Here is a 16882-nt window from a genome sequence, read left to right as displayed (position 1 = left end):
GCCGGGGGTAGGAGAGATGATACGGGGCTCAAGCTCAAACTCAAAAGAATAATTTCAAATTGAGAGCGGAACGGGCGATAGGGACAAGGAGGGAAAACAAATTTCTTGCCACGTAACGTGTGCTTCGGCTGCTGCCAAATAGTGGCTGATGCCAATAATATTTCTTTTTCAAAAGAAGTCGGAAAAACAGGAGTGGGCAGTGAGACTCTTTTTCACACTCCACACACCCACAGAACAAAACAGAGAGAACAAATCAACAACCAACTGATCCCAAACCCTCTTTCGATCCGCAACGCAAGCCACCCAAGAGAAGAGAGACAAACAATGCAAAATCCACCGTTGACTCCACGACCGCCACCCTTCCTTTGCTCGATCACCACAGGCAGCACTTCCAAGGACCCCAAAACCACACTCTACATCATTCTCGCCGCCTCCCTCTTCTCCTTATTCTTCTTCTTCCTCCTCTCCCTTTCCTCCTCCTCCTCATCCTCCTCCTCCCAAAGCATACCCGATCCTTTTCTCTTCCCGAACCGCCAGACCCACCACGTCCTCTTCCCACACACCGATCTCTCCTCTGACCCCACCCCTCCCTCCATCGCCTACCTCATATCCGGATCCGCCGGAGATTCGGGTCGAATCCTCCGCATTCTTTTCGCCACCTACCACCCAAGGAACCACTACCTTCTCCACCTCGACCTCACCGCTCCCCAGTCCGATCGTGACGCTCTCGCCCTCACCATCCAGTCCGTGCCCATCTTCAAAGCTGCCCAGAACGTCAATGTGATCGGCAAGGCCGATCACTCGTACCCAAAGGGCTCGTCTTCGATCTCCTCCACGCTTCACGGCGCCTCCATACTGCTGCGACTGTCGTTGAATTGGGATTGGTTTGTCAGTCTCAATGCCCCTGATTACCCACTTGTCACACAAGACGGTACGGTGTGGTTGAACTTTTGGTGGCATCGTTTATTAGTTTATAACGGTCTGATACGGGTTTTTTTAGCTCTTTTTATTGGTTTTCTGATGTGGGTTTTTGCGGGTTTTCAGATCTTCTTCATATTTTGTCCTTTCTGCCTAAAGATCTCAACTTTTTGAATCATTCGAGCTACATCGGCTGGAGAGAGTATGATATATTACTTCTCACATTTCTGTATTTTCTCTGTTGTGAAGTTTATTGTTTTGTATAAATTCTGAAGTTGTGTTTTTGGTCTTAATAGATCTAGGAGGTTGCGACCAATAATTGTTGATCCGGGCCTTTATCTTTCGGAAAAAACTGGGATGTTTTATGCTACTCAGAAGAGGGACTTGCCAAATGCCTTCCGGTTGTTTAAAGGTATGACTCTTGATGTATATTCTCAATAAGCCTTTGCGTGCTTTCAGTTATTGGTTCAATGATTATATGGGATAATCTTACGTTGCACTTTGGTGAGTGCCTAAAGCCAGTCGCTAATTTTACTCAAATATGCAATGTTGACTTCAGTGGGAGCACTTGGGTGGCCAGTGGCTGATAATAGTTATAGGTAGAAATATGGCAGTGTGAATAGCGCATCTAAGTCCCACTTGATGGAACTATGGAATTCCCTGATTAACATGGAATATTTCTTTTTATTTAGATGTGAAATGGATTGGAAAATGATGTGTCGTAAGATAGGACATTGAGAGTTTGGTTTATAATACATAGTCTGAGGTTGAATTGTAAATTTGTGAATTTAGAGTGGGTACAGCAGTTCTTATATGGTGTTTGATGGGTTTCACATAAGGAACCAAGAAAAATATCCCTTGTTTCGTCGGTCCAGTTCATAACCGGTCCTATAACCATGTCAGTTTCTGAGCATGGGGCTCTTGAGGTAGCTATTACCCCAAAATTAAGCTTTATCGTTACACCCAAATTTTGGTTATCAAGCCAGTCCTGGTCTTTCCTGCATAGAATGGAGGTTGAAAATAATTTGTTTGGTTCAATTTCAGCATATGCAGTATTGCCAAAAATGCATAGTAGTAGTTGCATCTTTCAATTTAGGCCAAATAGCAATTTAGATGACAGGCGATGGAGAAACAATTTTAGAACACAAAAGTGGGTGGTGGTTGCAAGGGATGGAAGGCTGTTGCTTGGTGGTGGTGATGTATTGAGAACCTAGAGTTTTGTATGGAAATGAGAAATTTCCATTGCAACAAATTGATTTTTATTTATTAGTCTCATGCTCTTTCTGTTGATGGGAAGATCACAAGGGATAAGCATAATTACTTTTGTTCTCAATAAGGATTAATATAGTATATCTTTTTTATATAAGTAGGATTAAAATACATCTGTCATGGATGGACTAGAAATTCATCCTTGGCATCAATATGCCAATGAAGCAGGATAGATTCAGTCTTTTGGCGGTTTATGATGAAGAGCATAGTTTCAAACCCGGGCTCAGACATCTTAATTTCTTTGTTCTATTTATCAAAAAAAAAAAAAAATGATGAAGAGCATAGAACATGGAAGCATTGAACATGACTACGGAAGTGACCAAATAGCTCTGGCAATATCACAATCATTCATTACTTGTATATTGTAAGCTCATATGTAAGCTTTGCAAGAGTGTCTTATTTACAGGCATTTAAAGTTTTGAACTCGCTTGCATGCGAGAGGTACAGGGTTTGATACCCTACATCTCCAATTAATTCTTAGATGTATTTTTTTTGCAACCCCTAGGGGTTGGTTCAAGTGGTAAAGGCCTTGGGTTTTGGGGTATGCTCTCCCTAGGTCAAGGTTCAAATCTCCTTGGGTGCAAACAATCTCTAGAGGCCATCGGACTAGAGGATTTTCTCCTTGAATTACCTGAGGTGCACATGCAAGAAACTCCTTGCCAAAGGGCCTGTGCACCCTCGGAATTAATCGGGACGTTGTTCCTGGATATCCGGTGCCAATAAAAGAAAAAAGAAAAAAATGTATCTTTTTTGCAAGAGTTCCTTATTTATAGGCATTTACTTATAAATAAATAAAAGTTTGAATGAATATCTTTTTTTTTTTAAGAAGATGACAATACTCCAATTTTATTGATACTCACTTATGACAAAGGAATACCTTATACAAAGGGAGCATGGGAGTTACAACCAAAAACCCAAAACAAGCTCCTAAAGGAAAAAAAAAATGGGAATTTATAATTTTTTTTTATAGTTAATAAGAACTTTATTACCAAGCATAGGCACAGCCCAAGTATACAGGAAGAATACAAAGGAAATACCTACTACACACTAGAAAGCAGGAAACTACGGTAGAAATAGATTCAGTTCATTATCATCATTCCTTACGAAGATCCTAGCCCACAAACTCAAAGAAGAAAAGAAAAAATGGAAATTTATAATAAAAGATTTAAAGCAGTCCATAAAGAAAATAAAGAGACTATAGTAGAGTTAACGACAAAGGTTAGGAGCACTGCACAATCCAGAGAAAACAGACCAAACACATGTTTAGGAAGTTGAACTAGAGAAGAAAAACTTACCGTGTTTCCCAAGGCTCCAAAAGGGGCGAGGCTATCTGTTAAAGCGTTACCTTCCCTGTAAACATGTTTGAGACTAAAATGAAAATGATGCTTGAACTGTAAAATGTCATCCCAAATATCAAAATATTACCAACGGGGTGGGGATTCAATATTAAACTAGTTAACCACAAGAAGAGAATCTGATTCAACAATGAGCTCGGAAATACTTAACCGATAGCACACGACCAAGTTACTTTAGATCTTTTGTTGCCTAAGTTACTTGCAAATGCTATAGTATCGTGTTGCCATTCAAGAATAGTGTCATCTAAATATACGTCCTTTCATTTTGAGTTTTCTGGCCTCCCACTTGTATATTTATATCAGATCCTTGCAAACTTTGCCTATATAATAAACAATACTTGGTATTGTTAGACTAGTAACTGGTTGATGTAAGGTAAGAAGAGGGATCTATTGGGAAAAAGTTTTTTAAAAAAAAAATGCCCTGGTGTGACAGTGGTGTCACTGGACACCATTAACCCAAATAGCATATCCTTTACTTATTAAGAAAAAAGCATATCTAATACTGTTGACAGGCTAAATATAATCCAAAACTTGTTTATTTTTCCCTTCCTTATGGCATAGAGATTGAACATTTTTAGAGCACTGGTTTGTCTTATAGCAAATGGAAAATATAAACAAAACGCCTGACACTTGGGATCCTTTTTTTATGCAGGTTCATCCTTCTCCATTTTAAGTCGTAAGTTTATTGAGTTTTGCATCCTGGCTACTGACAACCTCCCAAGGACGCTTCTGATGTATTTGGCAAATACCCCATCATCCCTTTCCAATTATTTTTCTACTATTCTTTGTAATTCTCAAAAGTTCAACAAAACAGTCATAAACCACAACTTACTGTATGCCACCTTTGACAAACCTTCTAAGGGTGAGACCGACCTGCTCGGTTCCAATGATTTTGAAGCAATGATTCAGAGTGGAGCAGCCTTTGCCTCCGGATTCCAGTTAGATGATCCAATGCTCGACCGCATTGACCAAGAGATCTTGGGGCGCAGTAGTGGAAACGTTGTCCCTGGTGGCTGGTGCTTAGGTGAGTCTAGAAATCACACGTGTTCGGTTTGGGGAGATGCTGATGTTCTGAGGCCTGGTCTGGGAGCAAGAAGACTTGAAAAAAGAATTGTTGAATTGCTTTCAAATGCTACATTTCGGTCTCGTCAATGTATAGTTGAATGATCTAGTCTTCGTTCCCATTAGAAGAATCCAGAACCCACCCAAAAGGAAAAGAGAAAAGAAACAGAGATTCAAATCATGAAAGAATGAATAGCTCTGATATTTTAGGAAAAAATTTAGCTCCATCCGCAGATTCTTTTAACGAAACTGAGTTTCTAGCTTATTCAAAACATGAGATTGTTGTAAATTGTGTTAAACAAATGATTTTGCTTTTGGATCTGACCCAAGTGAAGTGCCCTTCTGCAAAAGAAATGTTGGTTTCCTGATACCTTATTGCTGTTGCGAACTGATGCTTGGATTGAAACACTAGGAATCTCACGTGTTTTAGACCAACCGGTATAAGTTGTGTTTGTAAGGAAAGCAGTTCAGTGAGGAGTTTTGACATCCAAATTTGCCATTAACCCAGATGAAATCCTTTCAAATGTAGATTCCAAGTCATAGGTGAGAGTGTGTAATGGCAGTAGCTATCATTGATTTCTTTGTAGTTCACATTAGGGCATTTTGATTTTATTATATAGTTAACATATAATAAACCTTAACAACCAAACCGTGGAGTATCCAAGTTTTGCTACAAACAACAAGGTTACAAACCCATATATCTCCTGCTTACAAGGCTGCCAAAGGTTCTTGGTCTGAGATAAAGATACATGCATTAGCTACAGCATCAACGTAACGTGCTCCACTATTTTCCTGCATCTTCTCCTTGCAAAACCTCTATGACAATCTGTAAACATGAAGCGATGGCCACAACGCCTACGGCTCGGATATCTGCAGATTCGGACACCGTCTCGTGGCAGCTACCTCACATCAACTTACAACTTTTTTATACCATGCTTGCCTTCATTCATCCTAAAATAATTATAATATCTTCAGCAACAATAGGTTGCCTTGTTGTTAATAAGAAAAATGATTTGTACAAATTTTAAATAGATAAATTCTACATAAATCTTTGTAAAAAATGTACCTCACTTTAAAAAATATATAAAAAATATTTTTTTTTCTTTATTAATAAAAATTATTTATTTTTATAAATGACTTGTATATAATTTATTGTACCGAAGGTTACGAAATTCAAAATTATTTTTATTGCCTAAAAAATTGAACAGACTTTTGTTGGCATTCTGACTCAACCACGTCATTTAATTTAATGCAATAAAATATTTAAAATTCAAGTAAAATAAAACGGAATGTTTTAATTTAAAAAATGAGAAATACTTTTCTTTTAACTTAAATTCTTTTCATCTTTAATTGTATTTATTGCGTGCTACATTTAAAATAACTATGATTTAAATAATTGATAGAAAAATAACTATTTAAAATCTGTGTATGTAAAATTAAAAATATGTCACATCAAATTGACAAGTTGTTACTATAAACAGCAGCATTTTTCTTTAGAATTTTCCTATTATCCTCCTATGACCCATCAAAAGCTTATGAGATATTGCAGTTTTGAGGTCATGTTTTACGTACCATGTTTGTGCTTTTAACAGGAAATCACAATCGAGTTTGGATTTAGGTAATATATGAAGTAAATTGGAAAACTGTAATTTAAATAAATCAAGAAATGATATTTACAGTTATAAAATATAACCAACAATTTCTTTAAAAAAATAAATAAATATGAAACTAAAATTAAAAAAATTAATTAATTAATTAATTTTTTAATAATAAACTTCATTCTTTTTTAAAATAATTAGTCTTTACGCACTCACTAACTATACGTAGTATTACTCTATAATCAAACACAACCTCGTATGAAGTCAACATGTTTCCAGACATTGGGAAACATGACATGATATCAAATAAATAATAATATTTCCGATCATTTTAATCTTCATTCATCATACGATAATAAAAAATAATAATAATTATAAAAGATAATAAATAATATTTTTCACGATTTATAACATTAATAGGTTCTGTCATTTTATAATAGCTACCAAGGCAATGAAAAAATGATGGAGAAGACCAGCGGCTCCTCATTCGTTGGATTTTACCGATGCTGGGGGTCCGAAAAAAGAAATCTCAGTACAAAATGGTCTTTCTAACATCACCCGGAATTCTCAAGATCATGATCATCTTACAAACACCTCCCTAACAAGCCAAACCATCAACGTTGAGCCTTGCTGAGAATAATAATATATGCATTGTTTTGCATGGTCTCTGCGTATTGCGGTGTTCCACTCTGGTTGAGCTAAGAACTCTCCGTCTCTCTCCCATTTCCCTCTATCGTGGCTTCCAAATACTTCATCAGAATACTCCGAAAAGTGTGGCTGCAGCAAAAACTAGGAAAAGTACTCCACCCAAATAGCCAACCTGAATGAGGGAGGATTGAGTGAGTTGCAAGGGTATCAAAATGCTCCAGTCCTAAGTCGCAAGCAACAGTTTCTAGCTCTTACCATCTTTTCAGAAATGTAGTTAGCGAGAAAGGCACCACCTAGAATAGCCATAGACGTTGCAATTAGGTGTCCCGCGATGGCTCCACCTGCCACACCCCATGGGGACTGGGAAAAAAAAAAAAACAGAGGGATGGGGGAGAAGAGAAGTTATGGACTGTGTATTGTAAAAAGTGATTCTGATGTTGGATATTCGGAAATTTGTACCTGTGCGGCACCAAGAGCAATTGTTGCAAGCATAGAGCGGTCTCCCCATTCCTACAAGCAATAACAATAAGCTGACTTTCGTAATGTGGTTCAATATGTAAAACTAGTCACACTTTATAGCCAGATGAAGTTTCTTTTTTAAAACCTACCCCTAGGTTCCAAGTTAATTGATGACTACTTTTACACCAATGGGATGCCAAAAAATTTGGCAATCACAGAAGTTATGAAGTCTGAAGTAATCAATTAAGTTTCTTGTTTATATATATCGATCAAAATTGGTTAAAAGCCAAGAAACATCTCCTAACCTTGAATTCCTTATTAAAAAAAAAAAAAAAGCTACTGCAAATAAGGACACAAAATACTTACAGCAAAGAATACAAGGCTGAATGACTTCCAGACAATTTCAAGCGGATTAGAGAGCCGTTTTGACACCTAAAGGGGAAAAAATATATCGTAACATTGCGGGTATCATCTAATAGAACAATTAGACACAACACAGCCTGCCAGAATCGTGGGGAAAGCAATGAACCTCAAGGTGGAGCCCCATTACTGGTAGGCTATGAAATAAGACAGTTACCTTTTTTTTCACAAGCACCTCAGCTTCAACATATTCATCGAGTTCAGGGCTGCTCTTGTCACCACTTTGAACTGCATTTGCAGGAAGGTCCCATGCATCTTTAATAGATTTAAGGCCAAAGAATAACAAAAGAGCTACCGCTGCATATTCTCCAATTGGCAATGCTGTTTAGATGGCAGAAAGAAAACTTAATGTGAAAAATGTTCAGTGGATGGTTTATGCGGATAAAAATGTTGTTATAAGTAACTAATTTGAAGTAATGCAACTTGATATAAAATAAGCATAAAACAAAAAACACATGCACTCCATGTTGCAGGTTACGCCAATGAGCTCTTCCACCAATGAGAATTGATGAGCCAACTTCAGAGAAAGTTAACCAGCATGGGAAATGGAAACTAACCATTTGCATCACACAGAAACTGAGTTGTCCAATATCAATCTCAGTGACAAAGAATCCAGGACCAAAACAACATAAAACTCATATTCTAGCTCCAGCTTGGATGGTTAATGGACATTTATTTTTCTTATTTAATAAAGAAATGAGCCAAGTTTATACAATATTTTTTAATCAACCTCTGCCATAGATAGATACCACTTCACATGAAAGAAAAGAAAAAGAAATATCCGCCTACTTCTTTTGAATAACCATATTGGCAGTGTTTGGGGCCAATGATAAAGACGGATACAAGGCATTCTAAGAATAATACTCATGAAGCTTGAAGGGGCCTCTAAGTGCAAGTCCTAGGAATATCCCAATCAAGTCTTCCTGAAATGAGAAAATGTATCAAACAATGCCATTTTGAATAAAACATTTAGCTGCAACATGGTTCCTTTTTTCCACAATCATTTGAAAATCATTTTGAACAAGAGATCTTTCTATGCATTAATGGACGCACAATTGTGCAACCGGAGGAAGAGACAGGAACAAATGCGCAACAAAGGCAGCAATTGTACTGGCCCCAAGGGGTAACAAATCAAGAAAAACTCAAGCTCAAATATAGATATAAAGCTTTGCTGTCTGCCAAGTTTGTCTGAGCTTTGCTGTCTGCCAAGCAGAGTTGTGTCAACAACTTATACAGGTCAATATTGTAGTCTGATGAAAAATCAACAAAATAATTGCTTTGATTATAATTTTAAGAAAAGTATTCGGAATTCAATTGATGATTGGGCTACACAGTCGAGTAGTTAGGCAAATAAGCAAAATTGGTCAAAATGACAGATGCTGATGATACAACTTACTGGTCTTAAATTGAGCAGGCACTGAATGGAATATCAGTCCAATTACAACTGATAGAACTGTCATAAGTGCAAGAGCACCAACTGAACCGAACAAAACCTGTCAAATTATTAAATACCATGTGAGAACAACTAACTATAAAAATAACTATCCTAATTTGATGCAAAATCCTTTACCAGACATTAGTACACACTGTCAACAAGATATCTGATCTCAGCACCTTTTTTTTAGAGAGAGAAAATTCACTGTGCAGTACTAGTATACAACATTTTCTGTATACAAGAATGCAGTACAATCCAGGTAATAATCAAGCAGTAAGACATTGGTATACATTATGAAGATTATTTTGTTTGCACACAAGCTAGAATAAATATGACCTGCACCACTTTGAAGTTCTCCCAAGTCAAGGGAAGCTTGATATTTTACCCTTTCATTGGATATATTAGTGTTATAAAACAAATTAATATTTGGCTAATTCAGTAATACATTTACATCCTTCGTAGCCTCTGGAAGTTGGGTACTTCATCTCTTTTATCCTGGGCTATATGTAACATTTTTTTTTTATAGGTAATAAGAAATTTCATAGGGCTATATGTAGCATTTTGCTTGGCAACAAACCATATATTTCTTCCAATGCAACAAGACTTTCCTAGCTTGCATTTGAGTTTGGGTGAAGCGGTCCCATCCTAGAGTTCTCTCTCTTAAGGGGTCTGTTTGGCAACACAATTGTTCTCGAGTATTTTTAGATATTCTCATATATTTTCTTCCCAAACAACACTCAAAACACAAAACACTTTCAATTTCAAATCTTCAAGTTTTTCATCTAATCATTACAACTTTCACAACCTCCCAAACAAAACACCAAAAAAATACTACTTTTTCAAATTTCAAAACAAAAATTATATTAAAAAATTATATTCAAACAACTTTTTAATTTTATAATAGTTTTATTCAACTTTTTTCTATCTCATTTCTGAAAGTCCAATAAAACATCTTAACTCAAATCATTTCACTACTATTCACAGATATATTGAGATATTCTAAGTATCCAAACGGGCCCTTATCCTCTTACAACATGCAATTATATAAATTTACAACCATGTCATATTGACAAGCCATTTATATTATTGGAAGGGGAAATAATGTATGCAATGTGGTTTCTAAATACATGGAGGAAACACTTAATCATTGTATTTATTCAGATGTATCATGTATGTGCAATTATATCTACTAAATCGATCAATCTCGCTGATTAGAAGATGCGCCAATCCAGCATGATTGCAAGCCTTTGTTAAAACGGAAGGGAATAAATAGGTGTGCTCTAGGTGCCATATGCTTGAAGGAAAATTTTCAAATCAATATGTTTCAAAAGAATCACACACCCAGAGACAAACATATGCATGTCTGCCATTCATTTCTCTTGGCTCAAATGACTTTTTGAGCGAGAGTTCAACCACAATGACAGAATAATATTTAAGGTGACCTGCTTTCTAATCTCCACTTCTGCACATTGGATTGCATTCCAAATGAGCACTCAAGTTAAGAAAATTTATCTACCAATGTTTCAGAGTTGGATACTCTCTTAAAATGAATTTAACAAAGAAATTTATATAGTACTATGACCCACGATTATATATACATAATTCAGGCAGTGCAAAATAGTCTTTCCAGCATTACTTTAAATGATAAGAATCCTATTACTTTTTTATGATCTAAGTGCACATTCATTAAAAGTGGATACAAATTTATCAAGGAACAATGTTTAAAAGCAGACTAAAAAATGCCAAAATTCCACAACAAACAAGATCAGAAATAAAATGTATAAATGATCAAGCATCATCATGTTTCTTCTATTCTGATCCTCTCTCAGAATTTTTTCGTATCTTTTTTTTTTTTCTCAAAGAAAGAGCTCCCCGTATATACTAACAAATGGTCAATAGCAAAAATTTCAGATGCCACTCAAAAAAATTTGCATGCTTGTCCACTTCAATCTGCAACTCTTTCTATTTCTTTTAATTTTAAACTACATAAAACAAAAATGGGAAACACATATAAATATATAGGATGAAGGATGTGCAAAATGACAAAAAAGGAAAAGGGTGGTAACTCAATAAATTTGCTTGAGAGAGTGTTTAGACACACACAAACACTCACTGAGGGAGAGAGAGAGAGAGAGAGAGAGAGAGATGAAAGGTTTGGAGAGATCATACCAGTCCTTTGTCGTATTGCATGGCCAAGAGCGCCGCAATGAAGAATGTCTGATTAACAGATAAAAAGTAAATTAAGGCCAACATACTTCTCGTTTACAAACTTGAATGCAAAAGGGTAAAATATTCACTGCAAGCATATAGACATGTACGGTAAAAACAGTTGACGTAACTATCACCTCATTTTATGTTTGCGCAATCACTTTTTGTTTATGGCATTCTTGTCATTAATTATATCTCCTCATTCAAGGTAGCAGAATCTCTAATCTCAAGATGTATTCTCATTGACCACCTCACCGGGGACTAGGACCGAGCTGAAAATGTTTATTCCCACATTGTAACCCAATGCATACATCCAAAACACATAGAGCTTTTTTTATATGAGTAATAGAAAATTCTATTATTAGAAAACACAAAAGGTATATTATCCTAAGTACAACAGATGTATTCAAGAGGGACACTAATTAAAAACAGAAAAATATACGAGAAAATCATGAAAATTTGTACCAGTAAAATCGATAGTGGTTGCCTGAAGGAACAAAATCTTGACAAAAGAAACTTTTAGGCTCTTTTGTAGCTCTTTACGATCCTCGAAAGTTCTAATATTCCTTTTCCTCTTAATACACCATGCTAGACAAATAGGGACCATATTCCACAATGTTGCAATTTGTTGGCTATTTTTTTTTTTTTATAGATACAACTCATGGGCTAATATAATGTGATACCCCATATGATAAGGATAGGTGGTGAATGAGAGTGAATGAGATCCCACATTACTTGGAAATGAGAAGTTTTTGCTCTTTATAAGGTTCTAATGGGGTTTCAATTGTATCATTGACTAGTTCTTTTGAAATATAGGCCATGTGGTTTGGGCCTTCTATTAGAGCATTATAAATGGTATCAGAGCATATCCCAACCAGAAATGTGGAACTTGAGTCATGCAACCTACAACGGACAAGCTCAACAAGGGAGTCGAAAATTTTTAAAGCGGGAGATTGTGATACCCCATATTACAAGGATAAAAGTAGGTGGTGAATGAGATCCCACATTGCTTGGTAAGGAGGAGTTCTTGCTCTTTATAAGATTCCAATGGAGCTCCAATTGTATCATTAACTAGTCTTTTTGGAGTATAGGCCATGTGGTTTAGGCCTTCCATTGGGGAGTTACATATAAAGAGATTAGATCAAGAAAAAAACTTGTTTGGGAAAAAGGAAAATGTAAAAAGTCATCTATCAATAGATCAGAGCAAGTGAAAGTATAGGGCTACAATAACAAATGAGGGTTCCCGGCAGCATACAAGAAATAGAATGACAAGGACAACTGAAAAGAAAATTTTAGCCATACATAAATTAAACTAGTTTCACAATACTGCAAATTTAAAACAGAAGACATGAAATGACATCTAGTCTATGCTACTTTATTTACCTTGTCTCCAATTTCAGACACAAATATCAACATGAATGCAGCAGTGAATCCAGACTTTGAAATTGCTGCTAAAAGTGATGAAGGTCCTCCTTTCACAAATGCAACCAGTGCAAACACTAAACCACATCCAAATAGCACAAGAGCTATAGAGAGAGGATAAGGTATTCGATTTTGATGCCTCTCACTGCCAAATCAAGAGACATATACCCATGAGTACAGATTAAAGATAAGGGGGCATCATGGTCCACCGGCCGTTCAACATACAAATTTCAAATGCATCATATTGGACTACATTGGGACAAAAGTAGAAATATATGCACCAGGGTTTGAACCATTGGGAATCTTCAAGAGTCACAGAGCAAGTTTGGTTTCTTAAATTAAAGCTGCAAATTTAATCTCATCTTGGTAAACATACAATCAGACCTCCAGCATAAGCAATTCAAAAGTAGGTGCCAAGACATTTGGAAGTTCAATTGATACTTTGCAAATGTGTGACCCACAAAAAGAAGAAAAGGTAGGGGCCAAACCTATGCTGTTTATATTTCCAGTAATAACTTGCATATGAAATATTATATTAGAAGGGAGCACAATGTAACGGCTATTGCTTTACTTTTTAAAACAAACTCCACTTATCTATTCCCAAAAACACATTCAGGACTTTTTATTCTTCCTTTTTTTTTAACATCTCGAGAAGATTAATAAACCCATGCTTTTGTTCTAGCATGCACATCATTCAACCAATTTTTATATGATGAAAAGGATGCCCCAAAAGTTTAGTAAGCTCATAGGAACAAGAAATTTTATAGCATGTAATTGGTTTCACAATCAAAACTCAAACACCAGTTTGTAGCTAATACTAACAGTAAATTCATCTCAAACTATTAACGCCTAAAAGTTAGCAATCTTAGCATCATCCATATTAAATCTCATATAACTCACATTTCAGATGAATTATCATTGGGTGGACCATTGGAGAATATCTTTTTGTTGTCCTCTTCCCCCCGGCCGTCATACCCCTCAGATCCGATGCTAACATTTGATGCTTGGGCTCTGACCATGCCACATGCCAAGCTCGGCCTTGATATTCCTCTACATCTTACTATCAATCAGTCAGGAAATATGTTACTCATAGATGAAAGGTACGATCATAACCTTTTGAGATGTTAGAACTAACTTATTAAAGGCATTCCTTTGAATCAGTTTCAATCGCAAAAAGGAATACCACTCAACTGAACAGAAATATGCAATGTACCTGCTACCTGGGCACAAAGGCAATACGTTTGCAAAATTTGAACTTACTCTCTATGCAATCCAATTTTGTTACATAATTGGATTTAATTCCGAGCGTTTATTGATCTAAATAAGAAAAGCAACTTTCACCGCTGCTAATTTATGTCCACCAGCACCACAAAATCTCCCACCAAGATCCAGACCAAGTTCATTGACTACACGTGACCGTTACATTTAAAATCCTACCATAACCAAGGCGATTCGTGGCCAAACTTACCCAAATCTTCCCAAGCCAGATAACTCATATTCCACCCAAATCCATCTAATAACAAAAAAATATTCTGCCACCCTTTTCGGGAAGTACTTAAAATTTAAATTTATCAAGTGAATATAATCCAAAATTGATTCCATACTAAACCATTCTTGAAGTCAACTACCTAACTCTGTCAAAATAAAATTTTGAAAACAAAATTAAGTGAAATTCGCGGGGAACTTACACGAGGGCGAGGGTGAGATGTTCTTTCTACAAATGCTGGCAGAGGATGGTAGTGCGTCTACCAGAGCTAACAAAGGAAGCTTTTTCCCACTGGCAATGAAAGGTGTATGAAGCACCAACCCCTTCATTTTTTGTCTCTTTCTTTTTCCTTAAAGACTGTTCTTACAATTTCATCTCCACACACTTCATAATCTCAACAACTCTCTGTCTCTTCTTAGTACCGCAGGTTCTGCGATTCGAATCAATCTGCAGATGAATTGAAGAAATCCCGTTTTACCCAGTTGAGCAGCAAGTTCTTAGATGGTAGATTTTTCAGGGTGGGGGGTTCTTGCAGGCTGCCACGTGTGTAATGGAGGGATGACGCAACGACAGCGTACAGCCTACAGGGATCTTTACCTCTTGAGACTTCACGGCCCCGGATGGGCTAGGGGTTGTTTGGGCCCAGCTTGAGCCCATTGAGTGTGGACTGGTTTTCTAGGCTGGGCCTGGCTTGCAAGATGGTTTTTTTTTTTTTTTTTTTTTTTTTTTTTTTTAAAGTTTATAGGCTCGATGGTTTGGCTATTTCATTGTTTGCTTTAATTTTATGAGAAAGGTATAGCTATTCTAAAGAGAATAATACGTTGGGATAGAGGAATAGCTATTCAATAGAGTAATACCAAATTTTTAAAAATCTCCTTACAATAGAGATTAAATACAAACATATAGACTACCCGGACATCATGCACGTCAAAAAAGTTTTGTGAGTTTAATAATTACTAAATAGTTCAAGATTACGGAACATATGATACTCTTATATTAATCATAATACACCACGCCATTAAAAATAAGTACTTAGATAATACAAAATTTAATAATATGATATTTTTAGCAGTGACAATATTGTGATGCAACCCGTTAGCTCAATATGAATATGATACAAAATTAAAGGGTTTGGGTATTTCGTATTTTGTAACTCTCTCTCTTAGTTTTCAGTTGAATCAATTCTCACTACTCACGACCACCTCCCACACTTCTTGTGGATTGTGATTTTGATTTTTTATTGTTTGAATTGTATTTTTAAACTTATTTAGTTAGTTTTATATTTTTTAGAGATATTATGATTTTAAATTTTATGTAAAATTAGGTTAATTAAGTCAAATAGATTATTTGAGTTAATTCAACATTTTACATAAATGAATTGAAACGAGTCGTATTATATCGATATATTTTTAATTAATTCATATTGAGTCAAAATGGATCGAATCGTGTCAATCCGTTATTTTAATGAATCATGTTAAGATTTGAAAATTTTATATATTTTGTTATATATTATTAAAATTTGAAAATTTTAAGATTTAAGATTTATATATTATTAAGATTTGAAAATTTTGTTATAAGATTTGAGCATGGTCTCATCTATATTTTAAGAATGATTAATAATTTTCCTTTTGGTTTGGAGTTTACTACAGCATTCAAATATATATGGTCAAAGACCCAGAAGAAAAATTATTTTTTCAAATCAATGTGTAAAGCAAACAATTACATACACCATAAAATTTGATTTAGAAGATAAGTTTTAAACTTTGAATTATATAAATTAAATATTATAATTTAAATAATATAAATGATATGTTCTACACACTATCTTAATAGTAATAATAACCATTTTATTGTTAATCTTTCTTACGAGGATATTTTAGCCCCATCAATTTTTAAATCTAACGGCTACATAATTTTTAGAAATTTTTAAAATAAAATATAATAAATAATTTAATTTTTTTAAATTTTAAAATAATAATAATATTATTAAAATTTAATATTTTAATAATATTTTATTCATCATATAATTTTTATTTTAAATTATCTCATCTATCTCACTATCCAACTCTGATAAGAAAAACTAAATATGTATAAAAAGTCTACAACTATTGGTTATTTTATAAAATATAAAATTTTTTAATTAAAAATAATAATATTTACTATCATAAAATTATCGAACTAAAAACCCAAAAAGAAAGGTGGAAGCATTATTGGGTTCATGAATGTTGGTATTTTATCTCAAATAACCAATCACAATCCAAGTGTCTCGTCTTTTTCTAAGGGACAAGTCAAATGGCTCGTCTTTTTAAGATGAAAATTAAGTCAGTAGGCGGCTTAATATATTTTCATTTTGTGACATAAAGCGAGTTACTAATATGAGATTTTAATTTAAAAATAATAATCATATTTTAAATACAAAATGATAAAGTTTTATTTGATTTAAAATTAATTTTTTAATGCAAAACCATTATTATTGGTTTTTTTAATAATATTTATAAGAAAAAAAAAATCTAATTTTTAATGTAATTGGAATATTATCACCTATTCATAATATTTATTTTAAACCTTAATTTTCAAAACAGACAAAGGGCATCAATATCAA

The 16882-nt window shown here is 34.9% G+C and overlaps 2 protein-coding genes across 2 annotated transcripts; one reads left to right on the top strand and one right to left on the bottom strand.

Annotated features, from left to right (window-relative positions):
• The first annotated feature begins 170 nt into the window (after positions 1-170).
• Positions 171-4974, top strand: LOC122279074 (beta-glucuronosyltransferase GlcAT14A). The gene is made up of 4 exons (XM_043089400.1): positions 171-931; positions 1045-1120; positions 1215-1330; positions 4195-4974. The coding sequence occupies exons 1-4, from the start codon at positions 325-327 to the stop codon at positions 4707-4709; spliced, it is 1314 nt and encodes a 437-aa protein (XP_042945334.1). The 5' UTR covers positions 171-324; the 3' UTR covers positions 4710-4974.
• A 1597-nt stretch (positions 4975-6571) lies between these two features.
• LOC122279068 (protein PAM71-homolog, chloroplastic) lies at positions 6572-14835 on the bottom strand. Its single transcript, XM_043089389.1, has 10 exons — positions 14483-14835; positions 13695-13854; positions 12756-12939; positions 11334-11381; positions 9126-9222; positions 7887-8050; positions 7676-7741; positions 7310-7360; positions 7106-7210; positions 6572-7022 (listed from the first exon to the last, which is right to left on the bottom strand). Exons 1-10 carry the CDS (start codon positions 14607-14609, stop codon positions 6957-6959), a joined length of 1068 nt encoding a protein of 355 aa, XP_042945323.1. The 5' UTR covers positions 14610-14835; the 3' UTR covers positions 6572-6956.
• Positions 14836-16882: the final 2047 nt, after the last annotated feature.

This window comes from Carya illinoinensis, chromosome 1 (assembly GCF_018687715.1).
Source record: "Carya illinoinensis cultivar Pawnee chromosome 1, C.illinoinensisPawnee_v1, whole genome shotgun sequence".
In the NCBI taxonomy this organism is placed as follows: Eukaryota; Viridiplantae; Streptophyta; class Magnoliopsida; order Fagales; family Juglandaceae; genus Carya; species Carya illinoinensis.
Note: the sequence above shows the minus strand (reverse complement) of the source record. Positions and strands in the feature narration are given on the sequence as shown.